General features: G+C 40.9%; 1 protein-coding gene across 3 annotated transcripts in view; it reads left to right on the top strand.

Annotated features, from left to right (window-relative positions):
* Window positions 1-26707, top strand: part of bckdhb (branched chain keto acid dehydrogenase E1 subunit beta) — a 284897-nt gene that overhangs the window by 73670 nt on the left and 184520 nt on the right. For all 3 annotated transcript variants that reach the window (XM_043686955.1, XM_043686954.1, XM_043686956.1), the window contains one exon: window positions 17687-17795. In XM_043686955.1, the coding sequence (XP_043542890.1) occupies window positions 17687-17795 (109 nt within the window). The remainder of the gene's footprint in view (window positions 1-17686; window positions 17796-26707) is intronic.

Raw genomic sequence — 26707 nt, 5'->3', positions numbered from 1 at the left:
TAAGGTCCTAGGGAGTGTTGCTGAACAAAGAGACCTTGGAGTGCAGGTTCATAGCTCCTTGAAAGTGGAGTCGCAGGTAGATAGGATAGTGAAGAAGGCGTTTGGTATGCTTTCCTTTATTGGTCAGAGTATTGAGTACAGGAGTTGGGAGGTCATGTTGCGGCTGTACAGGACATTGGTTAGGCCACTGTTGGAATATTGCATGCATTTCTGGTCTCCTTCGTATCTGAAAGATGTTGTGAAACTTGAAAGGGTTCAGAAAAGATTTACAAGGATGTTGCCAGGATTGGAGGATTTGAGCAATGGGGAGGGGCTGAACAGGCTGTGACTGTTTTCCTCAGAGCATCAGAAGCTGAGGGGTGACCATATACAGATTTATAAAATTATGAGGGACATGGATAGGATAAATAGACAAAGTCTTTTCCCTGGGGTCAGGGGGTCCAGAACTAGAGGGCATAGATTTAGGGTGAGAGGGGAAAGATATAAAAGAGACCTAAGGGGCAATGTTTTCATCAGAGGGTGGTACGTGTATGGAATGAGCTGCCAGAGGATGTGGTCGAGGCTGGTACAATTGCAACATTTAAGAGGCATTTGGATGGGTATATGAATAGGAAGGGTTTGGAGCGATATGCGCCGTGTGCTGGCAGGTGGGACTAGATTGGGTTGGGATATCTGGTTGGCATGGACAGGTTGGACTGAAGGGTCTGTTTCCATGCTGTACATCTCTATGACTCTATAACTGGAAGACAATTTGTGAATGGAATTGGCGTGCTAATTGCTGTGGACAGACCCAAGCAGCTTAGAGTGAGAGTTGTTCATGATATAACATTTTTGTGGAAAAGTCAGTCGAGGAATATTGGCAAATGTTCAAAGAAGTAAGTTTTTGAGGTACTGATTAACCTTTCTGGAGAATGCTGCAGCAAAGATTTTAAGACCATATGCAAGACAAAGGAAAAGTCCTGGTCTCCATTAGCCTGGAATTAGTGAAGATGTTGAACCTCCTTCAAACCAACCACGGACATGTAGCTGAAGGGCTGCTTAACTGATGTGGTAAGGACTGAGAATCTTCAAATGGAATTTTGGAAGCTTAATAATGGAAAACTTCAATTGTCCTTTTTGAAGTGTTCGATCACAGCATCTGGATCATGGGGAAAGCTGGGACTCTGAAGACCAGGAACGAAATTGCCATCAGGCAGGTGATTATTGGTACAGAAGGGGATGTAGACCTCTGGCTGATGAGGGACATGGATCAGCAGGCTGCACAGCAAGTGCAATTCCAATCCAAGCTGTTCTTACTTTGTGATAAGCTGTGTACCTGAGTTTTCCCGAGGGTAAGTCTCACATTTGTTGGAATTGTGACAAAGCTAGGCACTGTGAAGAATTCTGCCCTGAACAACCGCAGCCACGGCTGTTGTCAGGCAAAAATCCCATCCAGTGCAATAGTCTTCCTTTCTCACCAAATGTTGAACTACTTGGACTTCCTGCTGTGAGCTAAGTTGGGGTGGATGTTGATGAGGTGGAAGGTCAGGAGGAGCTCCTTTAGGAAGGGCCTCAGTCTTATGTACAGCAGTGGGGCTTTTGCCAAAGAATCAGCTTGATATATAGCAGTGTAGAAGCATCACGCCTATTTGACACAGGAGTGGGTGTGTCAAGTGTTACTCCACGGTTTTTCCCAGAACATGTTGCTGAGCTGAGTAAGTTGATCATTGTCTCTTTCTTGATTAGCATGTTCATTAAGATCTGTCATCAGTCTTACTTTTCACAGACTGGGGTTTCTAATAGATGATGACTTGATTGATATTCCAGTGAAATAAAATTGAAGATATCACTGGTATTGGAGTCAAAAATGTTAAGAGGTATCTGGGTGACGTAGAAAGCAAATGCAGTGGCCAGTATGAGAAACACATTACAAGATTGGCAAATGGGCTCAGGATTCCTGGACCTTGTTAGAGTCATAAAGTTGTAGAGTCTATAGCACTGACAAGGCCTTTCGGCCCATCAAATCTGTATCAGCCTCACTACACTTTTTTCAACTTTGCCTATATCTTTGAGTGCTATGACTTTCCATGCACTGGAGGTGTGTCAGCGCGTATAGGACCCTTATGGTATTTGAGAGGGAGAGAATTAGGTTGTTCTTTTATCTTCCTGCACCATCGCAGTTCTTGAAGGCTCAAGCCAGTCATCTCCATCTGACTGTGGAACCTGCTTACTTCCAATGACCAGTGTACAAAGACACCCCGGTCCCTTTGTACACCAACCTTTCCCAATCCATCACCATTTGACTAATATGCTTGCTATTTTGTTTTTCTTACTGATCTGGATAACTTTACATTTATCTATGTTATGCTTCATCTGCCATGTAGTCACCCATTCACTCAACTTGTTTAAATTGTCCTGAAGTCTTTTCATATCCTGCTCACCACTCACATTCCCATCTCATTTTGTATCATCAGCAAACTTGGAAATATTATTCATCCATAATGTTACTATTTTTTTTGAATAGCTACCCATTTATTCTTAATCTCTGTTTACTATCTGCTAACAAATTCTCAATCCGTGCCAGTATATTTTAACTAATCCCACGTGCTTTCGTTTTGAACTTTCTTCGTCTTACAAATGACTTTGTCAAATTCATGTTGGCTATTTCCACCCATGACCAAAAGGCCTTTACAATAGCCAGAGTATTAGTATATGGTTGGCTTGTCTGTTACTGTATTCCATTGTGGATTCACAGTGATCAGGATCATGAGTGATCATCAATGATATGAACTTCAGGAGCAAGATCCTACAGAGATTTGCATGGTTTATGGCATTGTTCATCTGGAGGATGCTATACAGTATCATTGATTCACCCGCAATCTCCAGACCATTGGTTTAACTCCCCACCCCCCTCTCCCATCTCCAAGATTAAACAAAAGTGGCCTGAGTTACTTTCTGGTGCTGGTTTATGCTTATCATATAACCCTACACTTATGACAGTCTGGTACTCACCATACCTTCCAGTGGAAATGGCTGTGTCACTGAATCAAGCATCTCACGAGGTTAAACTAGGCATCTAGAAGAGAGAAAACCGCTGAGAAGGAAAATGTTGAATGATCACAAGGCTGACAGGATTGACCTTCCAATCAGCTTAAAGGCATTTCGTCAGATTCAGAATATCAGAGGTTAGAATATGGTACAGGGCATCTCGGATCCTGGATCCTTGAGAGTCAGCAAGCAGCTCCTCATAGGTGACCACATTTATGTTGTTAAACTGGTAACTGGCAGAGAGCTTTGGAAAATGGTTTGCAGAACGGAGTTGTTGGGCTCCCAAAGTCTGGTGATGTGTGGAGTAAGCAGCCCTCTCAGAGTATTGTGGAACCTGAAATGTCAGTGTGTAATGGCGTGAGTGAGTTGGATTCAGATAGTGGTAATGAATCATGGAATGATCTGTATATGGTGAATCCAGTATGAGACCGCCTACTCTGGCCCTGGAATGCTATGCAGGGATAACCTGCTGGGAGGTAGCAACTGAAGCAGCAAATGCTGCCAATCATAATGACTCTTGGAAACCTGACTGATCTGCACCCCACTGCAAGTGATCCAGCACAAGAAATGGATCCATGGGAAGTACCAGTACATAAATAGCTAAGATGGCTGTCTTTTGTAAATGGTGGATTTTGCCCAAATGTTATCATTTTTGGAGATCGTTGTACAGGAAGAGAATGCTATGACTAATGCAAACTAGAAAATTCTAACCATTGTGATGCATTGGTGAAGCATCTTGAGGCATTTTAATGCGCTAAAGACACTATATAAATAAAAGTTTTTTTTGCACAATCTTTGCTCTGGGTTAATTACTCCAGAAAAACGTAACCCAGGGAAAAAGTAACCTGGGACTAGGTCAGATTGGGATGTCTGGTCAGCTTGGACGAGTTAGAGTGAAGGGTCTGTTTCTGTGCTGTATTACTCTATGATTCACCTACTAATGGAATGCAGTATTTTTTCTCCCCCTTTGCACTACGCATGTTGTGCTGAAAAATCTTCCTCTGAACCGTAACTAAATTATAACTAGAACATTTCCTCTCTTTCTGTGTTTGCTCTGGGAAAAATAATCCCAACTCAATTAAAATAGCATTTTAAAACTTCTCTTCCCCAGTCTTCCTACCTTTTACCTCAGACAACTGCAAGGGGTATATGGACTTAATTGTTACTAAGTAATTCTTTTAATTGTCTCTCTTCCTTCCTGAGTACTTTTGTGTTGCAGATGTCTCTTGCCGTTTCTCAGCTCCAGAATGAATTTTGCTCAGATCTTGGTCCATGTGGAAATGGACTGCTTTATCTGAGGAGCTGCGAATGATGGTGGACACTGCTCATTCAGACATTATTTGGAGATACTGGTGTTGGACTGAGGTGTACAAAGTTAAAAATCACACAACACCAGGTTATAGTCCAAAAGGTTTAATTGGAAGCACTAGCTTTCGGAGCACTGCTCCTTCATCAGGTGGTTGTGGAGTATAAGATTGTAAGACATAGAATTTATAGCAAAAGTTTACAGTGTGATGTAACTGAAATTATATATTGAAAAATACCTGGTTTGTTTGTTAAGTCTCTCATCTGTTAGAATGACCACGTTGGTACAGTTCTTTCATACGTAAATCGCAAAACCTTTTTTAAAAAGTTATATTCTCAAGTGAACTTTAACAATTGGTGTCTGTCAGCCCAGATAATGTATTGAAGGTGTGAGTTCCCTTGTGTGATACTATCTGTACCACAATGTTCATACTGATTCTAATCTAAAATAGTGAATTTACAGAATCTTATATGGATTCATACAGTTCTTGAGCGAAGTAAAATGTAACTCTGCAAGTACAAATTCATCCCATAAACTTTTATATGTATGTGTGTGTGGGTTGAGGGGAGGGATGTGTGTGTGGGTTGAGGGGAGGGTTGTGAGTGTCTGTGAGAGAGTGGGTGCATGTATTTGAGTGTATCTGTAAAATGGGTATAAGTCTGTGAGAGGGTGTGTGTGTGTGGACGTGGATACCACCATTACGTGTGGGGCACCTCCCACCATGTAAGTGGCAGGTACACATGCGACCTAGCCAATGTTGTCCTTCTCATACACTGCAAGCAAGGATGCCCTGAGGTGTGTTACATTGGTGAGATTGAGCAGAGGCTACCGTAACAGATGAGTGGGCACCGCACAACAATCAACAGACAGGCGTGTTTCTTCCCAGTTGGAGAACACTTCAGTGGTCCAGGACATTCGACCTCAGATCTTCGGGTGACCATCCTCCAAGGCAGACTTCGGGGCAGGCAGCAGCAAAACGTGGCCAAGCAGAGGCTGATAGCTAAGTTCGGTATCCATGGGGATGGCCTCATGGATACCTTGGGTTCATGTCACACTACAGGTGACTCCATTGCACTATACACACACACAGACACTCCTTTACACGCACAGACACACACTCCTACACACACCCACACACATACCCTCTCACAAACATACCTGTTTATAGTCACACTCACACACACAGACCCACTCTCTCACAGACACTCACAAGCATACCCCCCCCCCCGCCAACATGTGCATGAATCGATGTAAGATTCTGTAAATACATTTTTTTAGATTTGAATCAGTCTAAACATTTGGCACAGACAGTGTCACATAGGGGACCCCAAACCTTCAATACATTATCTGGGCTGACAGATACCAATTGTTAAAGTTCACTTGAGAATGTAACTTTTAAAAAATGTTTTGTGATTTACATATGAAAGACCTGAAACCAACATGGTCATTCTAAAAGTTGAGAGACTTAACAAACAATCCAGATCTTCTCAACATCTAATTTCAGTTATATCATACTGTAAACTTTTGCTATAAATTCTGAGTCTTACAACCTTATACCTCACGACCACCTGATGAAGGAGCAGCGCTCCGAAAGCTAGTGCTTCCAGTTAAACCTGTTGGACTATAACCTGGTCGTGTGTGATTTCCAACTTCATACAGACATTGGTAAACATCTGCACTTCAGAGTTTATGATGAAGGGTAGGTTATTGATGAAGCAGCTACTCATACTTGGACCTTGTAAACTGCCCTCAGGATCTCCTGCATTAATGTCCAGAGACTGAATTGATTTGTCTGCAATAGCTATTGCCATCCTTTCAGAAAATATGTCTACAAATCCAGCTAGTGAAATGTACCACCCATTCCCATTGACTTCTGAGGGAAATATAATGTCACACTGAGACAGATTTAATATGTAGTTAAACTTGAGGGGATGCGGAGAAGGTTTACAATGATGTTACTGGGATTGGAGGATTTGAGCTACTGGAAGCAGCTGAATAGATTGGGACTATTTTCCCTGAAGTGTCAGAGGCTGAGGGGTAACCTTGTAGGGAGTTATAAAGTCATGAAGGGTATGGATTGAGTGAATAGCCAGGGTCTTTTACTTAGGGTGGAGGGAGTCCAAAACTAGAGGGCATGGGTTTAGGGTGAGAGGGGAAAGATTTATAAAAGATCTGAGGAAACTTTTTCATGCAAAGGGTAGTGTGTGTATAGAATGAGCTGCCAGAGGAAGTGATGGAATGGGGGGTGGTGCGGGGCTGGTACAATTACAAAACTTAAAAGGCATCTAAATGAGTATATAAGTAGAAAGGGTTTAGAGGTATATGGACCAAATGCTGACAAATGGAACTAGGTCAGATTGGGATGTCTGGTCGGTGTGGACGAGTTGGATCGAAGGGTCTATTTCTGTGCTATATGACTATCATTCATATAATATTGGAATGCAGTATTCCCCCCCCCCACACACACACACACATTTGCACTAAGGCTGAAATGAGGTCAATAGCAAATCAACCTTATTAGAACTCAGCCTGAGCATTGGTGAGCTGATTATTGGTCATTTCCATGTGACAGCATTGTCAATAACACCTTCCATAACTTTGTCAGAGTCATGTTGAAATTATGGTAATGTGATGTTAGTTTGTCCTTTGAATTTGTCTCGATTTTTGTGAAGGTATCTGTGGACCTTTCCACTTTGGGTGCCTGCCAATGTTGTGTTGTATCTGAACAACTTGGCGAGAGACATGACTAGTTCTGGAACACGAGCCTTCAGCACTGTGATATTGTCAGGGTCCGTACCCTTTGCTGTTTTCAGTATGCTCATCGACTTGTTGAAATCAAATGGAGTTACCCAATAGGATAAGGTGTATGCAGAGCTTTGCAAAATTAATTTGTTGAACATTTAAGGATGTTCCCTTTGGGAATACAAGTAAATTCCAAATAGTTATAAAGTGTTGAAATTTTTAGAAGCCATATCCACCATTCATTTTCAATGGTTCAGCCATTGATCAGAAGACCTAACACCAAGTATCTGTACAAATTTGGTGATTAATGAGAACATTGAACTTAAGTGCAGTCTAACACACTCTTTATTAACATTGAACTTATTTAGTGGAAATTAGAAATGAACTGAAGGTGAGTCTGAGTGAGTTTCTATTTATAAATTGAGGGAAATGATGATTAGTATTGTATTTGTATGCCAAACTCTGCGTACAGTTGCACATTTGTACAATTTACACCAGATCATTATTTCTCTAGGCAATTCATTTGAAAAAATAAATGGTAACAGTGCGCCAAGAAAAACAGTGTGTGTTCCAAAGCAAGTATTACCAGAGTAGTTAAATTAGATTTGGTTGTTGTTCATAGGAACAAGCTTTATTTTGAAGGAAAATATCGGTATTACTTCCTTCTCTTTACCAAATTATATCCAGCACATTTAGAGTTGTGATCCAGTGAAAAGCTGAGAAATGCTGTACTAAAACTCTCATATTTCTGTAAGCAACATTGTGCTACATGATATTAGAAACATCAAAGTTCTGTGTCCAATTACTGAACACTAGTAGGAATTAAAATCTAATGGAGAGATTCATACCCATTTGATACCTATTTGTTACTGTTTAAAAATTTGTTGAAGTTTTTGGGACAGATCATTATTAGGACAGTGACCAAGTTATTGTTAAGGAGTGTCGCAAAAGAGAAGTGCTTGACAAATGGCAGATGGAATTTGAAGTGGTATGTTTTGAGCAGAAAGAATAGGGCAATGCAGTATAGACTTACTGACGCAGTTCAAATTTTCAGGTTGGAGGCAGGTACTGGGTGACTAGATACTTCCAGGCTTGGTGTCTGCCCAAGGAGAAAGTACCAGCAAAAATTAGATTTCATTTCAGGATTGAGGTGGGGAAGGATGTAATTGTGGGCTGTAACCTTGGAGGGAGTTTAGAGGCAGATATGGGGCTACCACCTGTTAAGCTGTTATGGGACTTCATCCCTTTTATAATAATTATAAAGTCCTCCATTCCTCGCTCCATACTCTTGTGACCCATTTGTGTGACCCCATAACCCCTTATACACTCCATGCTAAGCCATGCCTCCCAACCTACCCCAAATAGGCCCAAGTTTAGATTAGAGTGGTGCTGGAAAAGCACAGCAGTTCAGACAGCATCCGAGGAACAGTAAAATCGACGTTTTGGGCAAAAGCCCTTCATCAGGAATACTGTCCTGAAACGTCGATTTTACTGCTCCTCGGATGCTGCCTGAACTGCTGTGCTTTTCCAGCACCACTCTCATCTAAATTCTGGTTTCCAGCATCTGCAGTCATTGTTTTTACCCAAATAGACCCAAGGCCATTCATGCCAAGATATTCCCCACTGCCCACCCATGGTCCGAAATATCCTTCACTCCAAGCTATGCCCCCATTCATCCCTATGACTGATCAGACTTTCCCTGCCAAGTTATGGCTCTTCTGTGCCCATTCACCTACTGGATGGAACAAATCATCCCTATAGCAACTGTAGAAATTGTTTTCTTAAGGAAACAGTATACTTCATTCATAAATTGCCACCTTATGAAACAAAAACTCCTGTTGTTACAGTCTAATAAAGAGTTCATTGTCGAGAACCCTTAAAATATCAATAGCAGAAGCTGCAAGCTTTTAAACTTATTTATTTTGTGTAAATGAAGACTACAAAATAGGCTGAATAGATCAGGCAGTTGTCAAGCAATGTTTTCCCTGGGACTCAGCTGTTTCAACACACTATTGGATTTTGGGCTGTCAGATTACGCAATAAGGCTTGGCCTCATTTCAACGTAACCTTTCAAAAGGTTCCCTAATCTACAGTATGGTTTACAACACCTCTGAGGTGCTGTGAACCATGAGTCCTTTCAAAGTCAGCCTGACTCATGAAAAAAGTAAGGTTCATAAAACGAGCCTGTCTCGCAATGGAGCTGAGCAGGTCAATAATGCAAGGTGTGAGCTCTTTTACTGAACTAGCCCACACCTTAAATAGCTCCAGTGAAAATGAGAAGCCCCCGAAATGTACTCATTAATTGGCTCCCAGCTGCCATTTTCACCCCTGCACAGAGGTATCAAAACTCCATAAACAGCCAGCATAAAGAGTATGCACATTTTGGCGGTATATATGCAAAGATCTTCAAAGGTGATGGGACACCATGAAAGAATGGGTAAAAACAATGACTGCAGATGCTGGAAACCAGATCCTGGATTAGTGGTGCTGGAAGAGCACAGCAGTTCAGGCAGCATCCGAGGAGCAGTAAAATCTCCACCCTTCAGGCTCTCTGCCTGTATTCTCTGATGAAGGGCTTTTGCCTGAAACGTTGATGTGCTCTTCCAGCACCACTAAGCCAGAACCTTGAAAGAATGGTCAAAGCATGTGGGATTTTTAGTTTCATAAATGGAGGCATTGCCTGCTAAGTGAAGTTAATGCTGAACCTTTATAAATGACCGGTTAGTCCCCAAGTAGAGTATTGTGTCCAGTCCTGGCCAGCGCACATTAGGTAAAATGTGAGACTTCAGAAGAGATTTGACTGATTAGTTCCAAGGATTGTGGATTTTAGTTACAAGGTTAAATCGGCAAAGCTGGGTTTGTTCTCCTTAGAGCAAAGGAAATTGAAGGGATGCTTAATATAAATATGTAAGATTATTACATTGCTTCCATTAGCTAATAATACAAAACCTGGACATTAATTTAAGCTTTTGGACAAAAGATTCAGGGGGAATGTGCGGAGCCCCCAACTTTTTGTTCCTCAGTGTTAATGACTTTGACTGTGCTGCCCATAAGGTAATAAAAGTGAAAAACAGTCAGTTATTTGAAAAGGAAAATAAATGGGCAATTGAAGAAGGTAAAGGTAGACAACCACAGGGGTTGAGCAGGACAACAGGGATTGGATTTGATTGATCTGTGCAGAATTGTACCATTTATGTGGAGGAGAAGTTTTAAGAGTCCATAGGTGAGTTAGCTGCAGAATGCTCAGCCTCTGGTTTGCTACCGCATGTAGCCCAGTTAAGTTCTGATAGTTACTGATGGATCCTGACACTGGTGATGCCATTGAGTGTCGAGTGTATGTTACTTTGCTGCCTTGTTCGAAATTTCATTTCCTGGTACTTGTGCCTCATGAATGCGACTTCCACTTACAAATCTTGGCCTTGAGCTTTTCTTTTAGATCTTGCAACATGTAAGCACTTTACTCTCTTGATTTGCATTTTTTTCTGTTTTGCTTGGGCTCATTGGATCCATTGTTTTGAAGGGCCATATGCATTACTTGTTCATTGGAAAAATGCCTGGCAATAGTCTCAAACTTCATTTAAGTTGTTGAATTTGTGCCCTTTTATCTATCAACTGTCAGGGAAAAGCTTGAAATTATAACGCTAATGTGATTAGCCATTTGCCTCCACGGGTTAAAAGAAATCAAATTTTTGATTCTTCATGGATCAGTCATCTGAATGTAGGGATTGAGCTGATGGTTCTTCTCTACATCAGCTTATGAGTTTGATGGTCTTCCTTGTTTCTTGATGCCTTATATAACAATAGGCTGTGAATGACTCAAATGACACTACTTAGTAACAGAAAAAGGAAGCTGATGTCCTTTGGAAGTGATAGAATGTGGTCATCACTCTCAAAGACGCCATTTCAGGAATTATGTATAGTTGTAGTAAGAGGAAGTATCACAATATCATCCTGTGCTCAGGACCATTCTGCACAATTTCTCCAGAGTACTGTGATGAGCTACTTTCTTGAACTAATGCAATATAATTAGTGTAGGTGCATCCAAAATACTATTGAGGAGAGAGTTCCAGGATTTTGACTCCGTGACACTGAAGGAGTGGTGATATATTTCCAAGTCAGGTTGATGGGTTGCTTGGTTTATGTTCCCATGTGTTGTTCTATATGGTAATATTTGTGGGTTGAATGTACTGTCTAAAGAGCTTAGGTGAACTTCTACATTACATTTTGTAGATGGTGTAAGCTGCTGCTCCTGCGCATCAGTGATGTTGGGAATGTATATTTTGTGAATGAGGTGCCAGTTAACAAGTTGCATGCATTGTCCTGGATTGTGTCAAGCAACTTGAGTAATGTTGGAACAGCACTCATGCAGGCAAGTGTAGATATTCCATCACAGTCCTGACTGATATCTTGTGCGAGATGATGGATAGACAATGGGAGTTAGGAATTGAGTTACTCATTGCAGGATTACTAGCCTCTGACATGTTCTTGTAGTCACAGCATTGATATTCCTGATCCAATTCAGTTCCAGATAAATGGTAATTCCCAAGATGTTGATTAGAGGGTGATTCAGCAATGGTAACACTATTGAATGTCAAGGGGCAATGTTTATATGTCTCTTTTGTTGGAGATGGTTATTGCCTAGCACTTGTGTGGCACAAATGCTATTCTCTGCAGATGCCTGGATATTGTCCTGATCTTGCTGCATTTGTATATGGACTGCTTCAGTGTCTCAGGAGTTATGAATGGTGCTGAGCATTATGTAATCGTCAGTGAACCTCCACACACATCTGACTTTATGACAGAGGGAGGTTCACTAATGAAACTGCTGAAAATATTTGGGCCTAGGGCACTTTTGTGGCACTCTCCAATTCATTCATATCCTTCCTGAAGTGTGGCTACAGGAACTGGATGTAGTGCTTCAGTTGATGTGTAACTAATGCATTGTACAAGTTCAGCACAATCATTCTGTTTGTGCTCTTTGTCCTTCCTATGAAATTACGTTATGCTTTATTAACTTTTTTGTCTACTTGACTTGTTACGTTTAATGACTTATACACCCAGATCTTCCTGCTCTTGCGCACCCTTTAAATTGGTATTCTGTGTTTATTATGTTTTTGTACCAAAGTGTGTCACTTCACACTTCTCTGCATTAAACTTTATTTGCTACTAATCCACCCACTCCACCAACTTCTTAATGCCCTGTTGAGTTTATACACTGTTCTCCTCACTGTTTGCAATACTCTCAAGTTTTGTTGGACTGCAAATCTTCCTCTAACCCAAACAAACCCCATTAATCATTATGCTCTATTTTGTATCCATCCATCAATTTGTTATCAAGGTTGTTACTTCCCTTTTATTCTCTGACCTGTAACTTTGCTCACAAGTATATCATGTGAGTGTCTCTTGGAAGTCAGTGTCCACCACTTCGATACCATCTCCTTCATCAGGCCTCTCTGTTACCTCAAAATAAGCCAGTAAATTAGTTAGACATGATTTCCCCTTAGAAACCCATGCTGGTTCTTATTAATAGAATTAAGGAGAATCCAAAGGGTTTTTACAAATATACTAAGGACAAAAGGGTAACCAGGGAGAGAATAGGGCTCCTCAAAGATCATCAAGGCGGCCTTTGTGTGGAGCCACAGAAAATGGGGGAGATACTAAATGAATATTTTGCATCAGTATTTACTGTGGAAAAGGATATGGAAGATATAGACTGTAGGGAAATAGATGGTGCCATCTTGCAAAATGTCCAGATTACAGAGGAGGAAGTGCTGGATGTCTTGAAATGGTTAAAAGTGGATAAATCCCCAGGACCTGATTAGGTGTACTCGAGCACTATGTGGGAAGCTAGAGAAGTGATTGCTGGGTCTCTTGCTGAGATATTTGTATCATCGATAGTCACAGGTGAGGTGTTGGAAGAATGCAGATTGCCACTGTTTAAGAAGGATGGTAAGGACAAGCCAGGGGACTATAGACCGGTGAACCTGAAGTTGGTGGTGGGCAAGTTGTTGGAGGGAATCCTGAGGGACAGGATGTACATGTGTTTGGAAAGGCAGTTTGGAAAGGCAAGGACTGATTCGGGATAGTCAACATGGCTTTGTGCGTTGGAAATCATGTCTCTCAAACTGGATTGAGTTTTTTGAATAAGTAACAAAGAAGATTGATGAGGGTAGAGCAGTAGGTGTGATCTATATGGACTTCAGTAAGGCGTCCGACAAGGTTCCCCTTGGGAGACTGATTAGTAAGGTTAAATCTCATGGAATACAGGGAGAACTAGCCATTTGGATACAGAACTGGCTCAAAGGTAGAAGACAGAGGGTGGTGGTGGAGGGTTGTTTTTCAGACTGGAGGCCTGTGACCAGTGGAGTGCCACAAGGATCGGTGCTGGGCTCTTTACTTTTTGTCATTTACATAAATGATTTGGATGCAAGCATAAGAGGTACAGTTAGTAAGTTTACAAATGACACCAAAATTGGAGGTGTAGTGGACAACGAAGAGGGTTACCTCAGATTACCACAGGATCTGGACCAGATGGGTTAATGGGCTGAGAAGTGGCAGATGGAGTTTAATTCAGATAAATTTGAGGTGCTGCATTTTGGGAAAGCAAATCTTAGCAGGACTTATATACTTAATGGTAAGGTCCTAGGGAGTGTTGCTGAACAAAGAGACCTTGGAGTGCAGGTTCATAGCTCCTTGAAAGTGGAGTTGCAGGTAGATAGGATAGTGAAGAAGGCGTTTGGTATGCTTTCCTTTATTGGTCAGAGTATTGAGTACAGGAGTTGGGAGGTTATGTTGCGGCTGAAATATTGCGTACAATTCTGGTCTCCTTCGTATCGGAAAGATGTTGTGAAACCTGAAAGGGTTCAGAAAAGATTTACAAGGATGTTGCCAGGGTTGGAGGATTTGAGCTACAGGGAGGGGCTGAACAGGCTGGGGCTGTTTTCCCTGGAGCGTCGGAGGCTGAGGGGTGACCTTCTAGAGGTTTACAAAATTATGAGGGGCATGGATAGGATAAATAGACAAAGTCTTTTCCCTGGGATCAGGGAGTCCAGAACCAGAGGCATAGGTTTAGGGTGAAATAGGAAAGACATAAAAGAGACCTAAGGGGCAACGTTTCATGCAGAGGTTGGTGCGTGTATGGAATGAGCTGCCAGAGGATGTGATGGAGGCTGGTACAATTGCAACATTTAAGAGGCATTTGGATGGGTATATGAATAGGAAGGGTTTGGAGGGATATGGGCCGGGTGCTGGCAGGTGTGACTAGATTGGTTTGGGATATCTGGTCGGCATGGACGGGTTGGACTGAAGGGTCTGTTTCCATGCTGTACATCTCTATGACTCTATGACTCTAATTCACCCACATTTTTTCACAAGACTATTAACCCTATTCCAAATAAATGTTTTTGTAAGTTTCCAAACCCAAAGTTTAACTTTAGGTTTATCTTTATAATCTTTTTTGTGACCAAAGATGTAATGTTTGCAATTCTGTAGCTTCACACCTGACTCCATGGAAGATTGTTTTTATTGCCTCTGTAATTTCCAGTTTTACTTCCTTCAGTACCCTCGGATGCAACTCATCTTAGTATCCTACCAACTTTCAGCATTGACAGCTGAGCCAGTGCCACCTCTATGTCAACTTTAAAACTGCTGTGTGATTGAGTTTCCTCCTTTTTCTGGGCCGCATCTGTTTTGTAAATGAAGACATGCCTTTGATGCCACGTATAAATCCGCATTTTTGTTCTTAAATGATACCCCTCCTCTTTTACCACCCATTTACGATTGATGTGCCTATGAATGACTGTGGGATTTTCATGTTCCCTGATTTCTTCTTTTATTTGATTTTACTCCTCCCTTCTGAACGTTTAGCTTGATACTCAGTTGCATTTTCTACCTGACACCTGGCTTATGACACTGTCACATCTTTACCTTAATTTAAATCCCCTTTATAATCCAGAGAACTTGCAATTTGTTTGCCCTATTTTCCCTTTTGAGGGAATCTGCCTTGACTGTGCCCGATCCATCTTTTCTTTGAAGGAAGCCCATTATTCAGCTACTGTCTTTCTTGCCCGTCCTTGGTTGTAGTCTGGGGTGGTATGGTGGCTCAGTGGTTAGCACTGCTGCCTCACAGTGCCAGGAACCTGCGTTCAATTCCAGCCTTGAGCGACTGTCTCTGTGGAGTTTTCACATTCTCCTTGTGTCTGTGTGAGTTTCCTCAGGAGCTCTGGTTTCCTCTTATAGTCCAGAGATGTGCATGTTAGGTGAATTGGTCATGCTAAATTGCCCATAGTGTCTGGGGATATTTAGGTTAAGTGGATTAGCCATGGGGATTATGTGGATAGGATCGTGAGCTGAAACTGGGTGGGATGCTTTTCAGAGAGTTGGTGTAGACTTGTTAGGCCGAATGGCCTGATTCCACACTCTAGCGATTTTATTCTCTGTTCTTGCCCCACTGAAATAGTTAATTACTCCTACTCTGGATTGTTCACTGTTCTTCGCAATTATACTGAACCTTACAATATGGTGATCACTGTCCATTGACAGTTCCCCCACGAACACTTGATCTAATTTGCCCACCTCATTGCTAAGCCCCAAGTCTTGTAGTGCCTCTCTTTTTTTATTGGACTGGACTCTCACTGCTGGGAAGAGTGACGTTTGATTTCCTGTGCTATCTCAATGATACATGTCTGATTTGATTTAATTTGATTTATTATTGTCACATGTACCTAGGTACAGTGAAGAGTTTTGTTTTGCGTGCAGTATGGGCAGATCATATCATACAAAGTGCATTAGGGTAATAGAACAGAGTGAAGGTTATGGCTGCTGATAAGGTGCAAGGAGAGTGAAATCAACATTAAATACAACATTTGAGAGTTCCACTCAGAAATCTGATAACATTGGGGAAGAAGCAGTTCTTGAATCATTTCACATGTGTATAGAAACTTTTATATATTCTGCCAAATGGAAGAAGGTGGAAGAGAGTACAACTGGTTGGGAAAGGTCTTTGATTGTGTTGGTTGCTTTTCCCAGGCAGCAGGAAGTATAGAGGGGGTCAATGGATGAAAAGCTGGTTTTTGTAATGGTCTGGGCTGTGTTCACAACTCTGTAGTTTCTTGTGGTCTTGGAAGAGCGGTTGCCATATCATGCTGTGATGCATCCAGACTGAAAGCTTTCTATGGTGCACCTATAAAAATTGGTGTGGATATGCCAAATTTCCTTAGCCTCCTGAGGAAGTAAAGACGATGTTGTGCTTTCTGGACCACTGTGTCGACAGGGCTGGACCAGGACAGATTGTTGGTAATCATTGCTCCCAGGAACTTGATGCTTTTGACCACCTTACCTCAGCACCATTGATATGGACAGAGGCATACCCTCCACTCCACTTTCTGGAAGTTGATGATCAGCTCCTTCATTTTGCTGACGTAATGGACAGATTGGTGTCTTTATGCCTTGTCTTTAAACTGTTGAGTTTATGACTATCAGCAGTTGTGGCTTATTTTTAAGTGTTTGGAGTTCATTTCATGTGTAACCTGTTGAGTCAACTCTTCCTCTTCACCTCTTTTGAAAATCTGGGAATCTGGTGTGAAAACTGAAAACCTGATTTTCTCCTAAGAAGCTTCTGGAAAACCTTCTCTCAGCAGTTCTTAAATGAACAGTTTCTGAAAAGGTTCCGTGACAGCTGTGTGTGGCTAAGGTTGTCAGTCAGGCTCTTAGTGCATTTGTGTGTACTGGAGGCTGTGTATAATTTATACAGACAGAACAAAATTGTCTGTTCGCTGCTCTGCTTTCAACTCAACAAGCCAGTGACAGGCTGAGGTTTATTTCTCAGGGGCAATGCCTCGATTAGTTAAAGGTCAGCCTACCTGGTTTAAAATTTAAAAATGTTCGGCAGTTAACTGCTGGTTAACATCGAGCTGGTGAATTCTCCATGGCAACACTTCTACACATTATGGACTTACCAAATCTATTTGCCATATATGAAGTGCAAAATTAGAATTTTTTTTTCAAACCTTATATCTTCAAGTTAATTGCTTTAACTTTGTTGTAGTCTCTTGTATTTCCAAATTAATATATCATGTATATTAATCTCTGCTGAAAATTTAGTATTCTCGTCATTCCTAACTCCTGCGCCTGTGGTATGATGTTTTAGCCTGTGAGGAAATGGATGAGCTGCCAGTATAATTGTAAGATAATTAACCTTTTTTTTCCTTTAAACCCCAGTTTCCCAGTGTCAGTGACACCTGGTTCGTATTTTGATTCATGATGTTAGATCACATTAAAGGAATGCTACCAGTCAAGATGTGTAAACTGTAAATCCACTTGTTTTCAAAGCAGTCTAGAAATGATGACTTTAGAAAAAAATACTTTGTGTTTTAACAGTATTCTGATATTATCTTTTCAATGTGTGAAATTTACTTAATGCCTACAATCATGAGCTGGCCATTAATTAAACTTTAATCTGAAAATTGAGCAATAGATATTCTGGAAAAAAAAAGCCTCAGTGTGAAGTTAGCACAAGTAATTACTGGAGCCATGTCTGGAACTTGACTAGTAGACAGGTTGTTCCTATTGTACTAATGTGAGAAAAATTATTAAAATAATTTTGTGTTACAGGTGGTTATTCCAAGAAGTCCCATTCAAGCCAAGGGATTATTACTATCATGCATCGAAGACAAAAATCCTTGTATCTTCTTTGAACCTAAAATTCTATATAGAGCTGCTGGTAAGTTTCCAAGAGTAGGATGTTCTGTGTTTCTAGTACAAGATTACCAGAGACTACATTTACTAATTTTGTTGGAATAATTGCAAATTTATAAGTTGAAAAATTTAATGTTCGAATTCATTGGAAAATACAGATGCATTTGGCAGATGTCAAAACCAGAAATTTACTTAAGCTGGAGCTCAAATAAGACGTTCCTTTTTGTCATCTTTTCTGATGTTTATATTAGCTTTCTGCTTGAATTCAACTATGTCCACTAATTCTATGGTGCACTTGTAAAAGCCTGGCATTATTTTAATTAAGGAAATTATTTTCTGCTTTTTTAATATGTTGAGTTAGATTTGAAATCCTTCTATGCTGTTTACACTGAAAGGAAAAGATGTGTTAAGGGAGGAAGAGTAATCAAGTAACACAAGCCATGAATTCAAAAATCACAATTTTCAGATGACAAGAACAATGAAAATAGAAGTGTACAATTGACATCCAAAATTGTTTAAGTAGTTAAATTCACAGCAGTAAAGATTTGTTTTAATCACGCATTGGAAATTGGCTCAGAGATAGAAAATAGCACTGGGATATACATTTTCTGATTACTGGGATGTGGCAGCCAGTGGTTTTCCAGGGAACCTGTACTCAGTTATTCCTGATATGTTAGTGCTTGAACGAAGGAATAGAGTTGTGCCACCTGCAAATTTGAATGTACAAATTGAGCAGTTGCAGCAAGTCCTGTATGTTGCAATAGGATGTTATAAAGGGGTATAAATAGATGACATATGTAGGCAAAGCTATGGGAGATGGCATTCAATGTGGATTTATGAGAGCATCTACTTTGCATTTGATAAAGACTGATTTTCAGAAGAACTGATGTATTTTAAGCATATGTGTGCGTAGATCATTACCATTTAGTACACAGGTGCAAAAAAAGTAGCCAAAAATTAAATAGGATGTTAATCTTTATCTTAGTCTAGATGGACTATGGAAGTGAGGAAATGATACTTGAGTTATATAGAGCCTTGGCCATGCTTAACCTGAAGTATTGCTTTCAGTTTTGAGGATTGACTGTCATCAAAGAAGATGTGTCCTTTTTTATTTAACCTATTTTCCTAATTAACCCTGTTCAGCAATGTTATTACATACATCTGGAACAGGTGAGACCTGAACCCAGGACTCTTGGTTCAGCGATAGCGACACCATCACTGCAGCGCAAGACAGCCTCCCAGAAATGTCCTTGAAAAGGTTATAGCTTAGAATCAGTTGAATAACTCTAGGCCTTTAAGTATTAAATTAGGAGGAGACCTTGTACAAATACAGTGTTTAAAAAGTTGAGTCGAAATCTAATTGAAATATTTAAGGAAGATTGTAATTCATTAGAATTGCTACAGAGAACCTATACTTTTTGATGGGGGGGCTTGTGAACAAGTAGCTTAATCTTCAAATTAAAACTGAGTATTTTGGAGTAAAGTCAGGAATCATTTTTCACCAAAAGAATATGATGGAAATTTGGAGAAATTTCATCAAAAGATGTATGCTTCGTCAATTAATATATTCAAGACTAGAAAAAACTTCCATTATGCGGTATCTTTTGTTACAATAGGATATTTCAAAATGCTTTACAATTAGTGAACCATCTCCACTGTAATGTGAGAAAAAGCAGCAGCCAATTTTCAAGCTTGCACAAACAGCAATATAATAATAATAAGATAATCTGTTCTGTGATGCTGACTGATAAATATTGGCAGAAAAAGAACAGTCAGGGCAACTCTCCTTTTTGAAACTGTATAATTAGATCTTTTATATCCATCTGAGAGGGAAGATGGTGCCTCCGTTGTAAAGTCTGCCCCCTCTGCCAGCTCTCTATAGACTTTTGAGGGCTAGCCTTGATCTTTCTGCTCTATCCTGGGTTGGGACTGATAAATATTTGGATAAAAGTATCAAAGGATAATGCACAGTTCAGCAGTGATCTAAAAAAAAGACTTGTGATGAATACTACTTCAGTTCTGAAGAAGAGTCACTGCATTTGAAACGTTAACTCAGCTTTCTGTCCACAGATGCTGCCAGACCTGAGTTTCTCCTGCAATTTCTGTTTTGTTATACAAAATATGTATTTGAGTACATGTGCATATGCACATGTGTATGTGTGTATGCTTGCATGCACATGTATGAGGATTTATGTGGCTTGATGCATGTATATGCATGTATATGTATGTGTGTGTGCGCGTGCATATATATAGATCTCTCATATATATATATATGTCTGCATAAATGCAGAAAGACAAATAACTGTTCTTCAGGATTTGAGTAATGCTGCTAAAGCTGCATGTATTGCACAGCACTACCAATGGTGACACTTCTTGAACTTCTGCAGTACTCTTATAGTTGCTCCCACAGTGGTGTAACGTGAAATTCAAGCAACACTGAATGAACAGCAATGTATGTCAATGTAAGGTTTTAGTTTTTTTAGGAGGGGACTTGGCATGGAGCTTGGATGTGGTGATTTATTTTGTGACTTGCATGTGATGTATATACGATTCAGATGTTGTTGTAGGTCCTTGAGAATAAATTGAAGAATCTAAAAAGTTGTTGGCTGCACCATGTTGTGGCACAATTTCAACTAGAAGCATTTCAGCACTATAAATTGGTTATTACAGGACGGGATAAAATGGATGACTTCCTGGAAATTGAGAAAACTGATTTATATAAGAACTGATATTTAATGCTAAGAGATGATTTTGATAGAACTGTGAATGTGTCGGCATTTCAAAATATTTAGTGTCCAGGCTACTGTGAAATATGTTCCAACTCAGTGTGAAATTAAAGCTGCTACTGGTGGGTTGGTTACTGTTGCGCCTGAGTAAGTATTTTCCTTAGCTTTAACAGTTACAGTCTTGAAGTGGTACATTCTGTTCCTCTGACTCATAAATATAAGTTTTATAGATCTGCAGGAACCATGCCAGTTCTCACCACATGGCTTTAAAATACATGAAGAGTCTCAATTTTTTGGTAGTTGAACTATTTTAGTTGATCTACACCTACAGATTGACCCAATGCTAATTGGTTTCAGATTCTAATTTGCAAGGCCTGTTCATGGAAATATAATATTCAGAGTGTGACTTATGTAAACCAATAGGTGGGAGCACTAAATGCAAAGTACATACAATGCCATATGTTTATAGTTGATAATATATTAATTGCTTTCAATATACCCAGCTAATATATTAATAGGCTGGGATATCACAGTACCTTCTGTAGAATTCTACAATAAAATATTGTAGAATAAATTCTATTCAATAAAATAAGAGCTCATTATTTTTCTACATGGAGTAGGATGCTCCTCTTAAAAGCTAAGGGATCTTTATCCTTTCGTGTGCATATAAACAAGGTGAAAGAAAGTAATACTGGGGCTGGTGGGAAGGTAGCGAGGAATGCGACAGGTAGATGAAGGAGGGGGGGGATGTAGGTGATGGGTCGGAGAGGAGGGTGGAGTTGAAGTGGACGGCCACAGGCTGGTCGGGTTGTTTAGTGCGTATGTCCCCACAGATGTTCTCTGAAATGTTCCAAGTTGGTGTCCTGTCTCCCCGATGTAGAGGAGGCCACATCGAGAGAAACTGATGTAGAAGATGAGGTGTTTGGATGTGCAAGAAAATTTCTGCTGGATGTAGAAGGATCCTTTGAGGCCTTGGGTGGAGGTGAGGGGGGAGTTGTGGGAGCAGGTTTTGCACCTCTTGCGGTGGTAAGGGAAGATGCCAGGAGTGGAAGGTGGGTTGGTGGGGCTGGCGTTGGCGTGGACCTAATGAGGGAGTCGCGCAGAGAATGTTCTCTGTGGAGTGCTCAAAGGGTTGGGGAAGGAAGTATATCTCTGGTGATAGGGTCTGACTGTAGGTGGCAGAAATGGCAGAGGGTAATGCGTTGTATCTGGAGATTGGTGGGGTGGAAAGTGAGGACCGGGGAGGTTCTATCCTTGTTGAAATTGGAGGGGTGGGGTTGAAGGGTGAAGGGTGAAGAAGATGCGCTGGAGGGCATTCTGGACCATGTGGGAGGAGAAATTGCGGTCCTTGAAGTAGGATGCCACCTTGGATGTACTGGAATGGAATTGATCCTCTTGGGAGCAGATGCGTCAGAGATAGAGGAATTGAAAGTAAGGGCCTGAGTTATGCCTGCCTCTTTGTCGGATGCATGGAACAGTCCATCATCCACAGCTATACCGGCACTATTCTCCACCTTTACCTCAGCTATGCTGATGACTGTATTGGTGCCACCTCGTGCTCCCACGGGTAGGTTGAACAGTTAATCAACTTCATGAACCCTTTCTACCCTGACCTCAAGTTCATCTGGACTAACTCAGACACCTCCCTACACTTGCTAGACCTCTCCATCTCCATTTCCAGCGACCAGCTCAACGCAAACATCTACTTCAAACCCACTGACTCCCACAGTTGCCTGGACTACAGCTCCCTCACACCCACCCTGTCCTGTAAAAACGCTATCCCTTAGTCTCAATTCCTCCGCTTCCGCCGCATCTGCTCCCAGGAGGATCATTTCCACTCCAGAACATCCCAGATGGCCTCCTATTTCAATGACTGCAATTTTCCCTTCCATGTGTTTAACAATAACCTCCAGTACATCTCAATGTGGGACAACATCTCTGGGTCAAGCTCTAAACAACCCCAACGCCCTGTGGCCGACCACTTCAACTCCCTCTCCCACTCTGCCAAGGACATGCAAGTCCGGGGCCGTCTCCATTGCCAAATCCTAGCCACCTAACAACTGGAGGAATAACACCTCATCTTTGGCCTTGGGACCCTCCAAACAAACGGAATCAATGTCAATTTCACCAGTTTCCTCATTTCCCCTCCCCCCCACCTTATCCCAGATCCAACCCTCCAACTTGGCACCACTCTCTTGAACTATCCTACCTGTCCATCTTCCTTCCAACCTATCCACTCCACCCTCCTTCTCTGATCTATCACCATCACCTCACCTTCATCTGCCTGTTGCATTCCTAGCTACACGCCCCCCAGCCGCACCTCGCTCCCATTTTTCTCTCAGCCCCCTTGCCCCCACCGTTCACCCCACATTTCTTATGAAGAGCTTATGCTTAAAATGTCGATTCTCCTCATTCTGGGATGCTGCCTGACCTGCTGTGCTTTTCCAGCGCCACAGTTTTTTGACTGAAATTTACAATAAACTCTGCTTTCCAGAGACTATTCCTACTGTTAACAGGTGGTGGCAGTATTGTATGCATTTAGAATGACAAATAGTTGAGTTGCGAGTAAATAAGGTAATGCTTTGTAAAGTTCAGTTTTTTAATTGATAACTTTTAAGATTAATATGTTCAGCTTAAGAAATAATATAAAAAAGTCATGTTTAATATAATTTCTGAAATCAATCTTGTTTCAGCATTGATGAAGGCATTAAAATAATATTTGCCTATATTAGGATTTTCCCATTGAGTTAGGATTCAGTGGAAGTCAAGCAGTAATTTGCACTACAGGGTTCACACCTATATCTAGATCCATGCCAGTCTTTTGGGGCGATTCTGCTAGACGCTGCAACTGCTGACCCAGATTTGTGTGTGATGAGCCTTGTAGCAGCCATCCTTTTTCTTTCTCATCCTTTTCCCTCTGAAAGCACTCAATCAGACCCTAGACAAATCACCACCATGAGCCTGCCAGAATTCATACTATAAGGCTGATGCTGGAAAAACCATTGGGATGAATTACAAGTTGAGACGGTACCTCTCCACATTTCCAGGTGCTTTCCTTCAATGACTGACATCCTATCCCTCCTTCCCACTAGGACGCATTAATTTTCCAGTACTTTCTAAAAATGTTTGAAAGCAATTTTTTTAAATGTTCCAGCATTTTGGACATTTTGTGCAGTGCCGAGAATTGTCTGTAAGCATCTCAGTATCAATCTTGGTTTACTATATTCTGACAGGCCTCCTTCGACATCGCTGACTGAGCCAATTATTTGCAGGTAAACGTATATTCCAATGCTACCACCACTATTCTGTTCTTCACTATAATGAAGATGCAGTGTGCTAATAAAATGGATGCAGCATTGGATAGAGTTGTTTGATTCCGTGACTAATGGTTTGGGTCACATCTCTGCAGTCTTGTTCCATTCAGCTGTGAGTAGTGATAGACAATTAAATGAGAAAAAGGAGGAGATCTGAAACAAAAGCAAACATTGCTGGCTGAACTCAGCAGGTCTGACAGCATCTGTGGGAATAAAGCAGAATTAACATTTTGAGTTTAGTGACTCTTCATCAGAACTGGACCTACAGATACCACCAGACCAGACCCACTGAATTTCTCCAGCAATTTCTGCTTGTCTATTTCCAGATCTCCAGGGTCCGCAGCTCTTTGTTTTAGTTTAATAGGAGGAGACTGCTTCCTGTACATCTCAGACGAGGCAGTAGTATAGTGGCAGTGGTAATGACCTGAGAGTGGCAATCCAGAACCTCTCACTGATATTGTGAGGAAAAACAAAACAAAGAGCTGTGGATGCAGGAGATCTGAAAATCCTGGTGAAGGGTCACTGGACTCAAAGCGTTAACTCTGTTTTTCTCTTGACTGTGGCTGCCAGTTGTGCTGAGGTTCTCCAAGACTTTGTTTTTGTTTAATATTCTGAAGACATGAGTTCGAATCCTAATATGGCAGATACCGAATCTGAATTCAATTAAATGCTGCCCTAATGGTGACCCTGTGACCACCATTGATTATCATGAAACTCCAGCTGGTTAACTAATGTCCTCCTTAACTGGTCAGACACATTTATATATGACTCCAGATCTAAAGCAATGTGATTGACTCTCAGCTGCCCTCTGAGCAATTCAAAATCAACAATAAGTGCCATCCCATTTTTTAAAAAAGAAGGATCTGATAAGAAAATGAATAAAAATGAAAAAGAAGTTCCCATTGTGAATGTCTGCGGAACACGGCATGATATAAAAAACAGAAGTGCAGAGTGGATGATTCTTAAGTTTGATGATTCTCCTGAGATTCCCTGCATCACAGCTTCCAGTCTTTGGCCATTTGATTAATACTTACTCCATGTAACATCACCTTCAGTGCTATACTGGTCCCTTCAACATCCCGGCAGTAGTGCTGAAGACTTGTGTTCTATTCAGTCAAGATATTCCAGTACAGCTACGGCACTAGCATCAATTACCTGTGAAATTTGAAAAAAGGAAGGCAAATTGCTTTCTATCCCATCAAACTATTCATCATAATAATATATTAAAAGCAAAATACTGTAGATTCTGAGACAAATACAGAAAAACACAGCAACTCTGGCAGAATCTATGGATAGAAAAGCAGAGTTAACACTTTGGGCCTAGTAGGACTCTTCATAATTCTATTCATAATCATCAACAAAATGACCACATGACCACCAACTTGGTATTTACGTATCACTAACCTGCTCAACAGTGCTCACTTTGTGTCTCAGCAGTACCATCCTCAGCATACCATAAATTTAACTAGCCTTAGTCCAAGAATGCACGAGTTGAATTCCAGAGATGTAAGTGACTGCCATTGGCACCAAGGCAGAATTCCATTAAACTTGATGGAGGAGCTAGAGGTAAAACCTGGGAAGATGTTTATGATTGTTGGAGATCAGTCATCTCGACCCCACACCATTCTGTGGAAGTTCTTCAGAGCAGTCCAACTCAAATCAGTTGCTTTATCAATGACATGCCCTATGTTGTGAGAAGAATTCATACTGGTTGCTGACTGTTGCAGTGGTATGCAATGCAACTGCATTCTCATTTCCTCAGATAATGGAGCAGTCTGTGCCAGATTGTAAAAAGGCATGGATAATATGATAGTTAACTGATAAATGATGAGTTCTATTTGCATCTCATAGCGCCACGCAATTATCATCCTCCAATAAGAGACTCTAGTCACATCCTCTTGATGTTTAATATCATTACCACCACAGATCTACTATGTAATCTCTTAGCAAATAGATTATTTGCAAAATTCTAGATGACAGATAATGTGAGAGTGCTAATGTTTGCTAACTTCCATGGTGACGATTAACATATTGTGGAGATAAATTTTTCTTCAATTGATGACAAAATCTCATGAGTAAATATGAGAAAAGAATATACTTGTGTTGCAAAATTGTATTGCTGATCTCATAAATTGCATTCTTCTTTCACCTGATTTCGCAGAGTGTTTTTCATCAGTAGGCCACGCTTATCTGTTTAGAACCTTTACCTAAAAAGTATAAAATGACTTCTGGCAAAGCTGAATTTCCCAGCAAAGTGATTTGCTGTAGTCTCCATTGTTGTGACTTAATTGTAATTTCTGTTCTTTTTTGATAGTCAGTTTTGGTCATCTTTCAATGTTTGTGAAGTGTTAAATTTGGCAGCAATGGGAAATGCTCTCAAGTCACAATAGTCAATAGCTTTATATTGTCTTAAATGCAGAAAAGGAAGCTGGAAGGAATTCTGGAACAAAAACAGAAGTTGTTGGAAAAGCTCAGCAGGTCTGGCAACATTTGTGAAGAAAAATCAGCGTTAACATTTTGGGTCCTGTGACCCTTCTTCAGAACAGTTCTGAGGGCCTGAAACATTAAATCTGATTTGTCTCCACATATGCTGCCAGACCTGCTGAGCTTTTCCAGCAAATTCTGTTTTTGTTCCTGATTTATAGCATCTGCATTTCTTTTGGCTTTATATAGAAGGAATTCTGTTTGGCTGCTCCAAATGACCCGAACATTGAAACCTTCAAATAACTGTATTTTTTCTTGCTTGCATCTTGAGAGCTGAGATAGCAATATGATGTGTTTTTGTTAGTAGAATACGTTGGTGAGGCACTGTGCTGCAGGCTGTTCTGCCAGGCACTATCAGGAACACCAAGGCACTACCTGCACTTTTAATCTTCAAAAATGCCACAGCAAAAGAG

The sequence above is a fragment of the Chiloscyllium plagiosum genome, chromosome 3, assembly GCF_004010195.1.
Source record: "Chiloscyllium plagiosum isolate BGI_BamShark_2017 chromosome 3, ASM401019v2, whole genome shotgun sequence".
Classification (NCBI taxonomy): domain Eukaryota; kingdom Metazoa; phylum Chordata; class Chondrichthyes; order Orectolobiformes; family Hemiscylliidae; genus Chiloscyllium; species Chiloscyllium plagiosum.
This window is presented reverse-complemented; position numbering and strand designations above follow the sequence as displayed.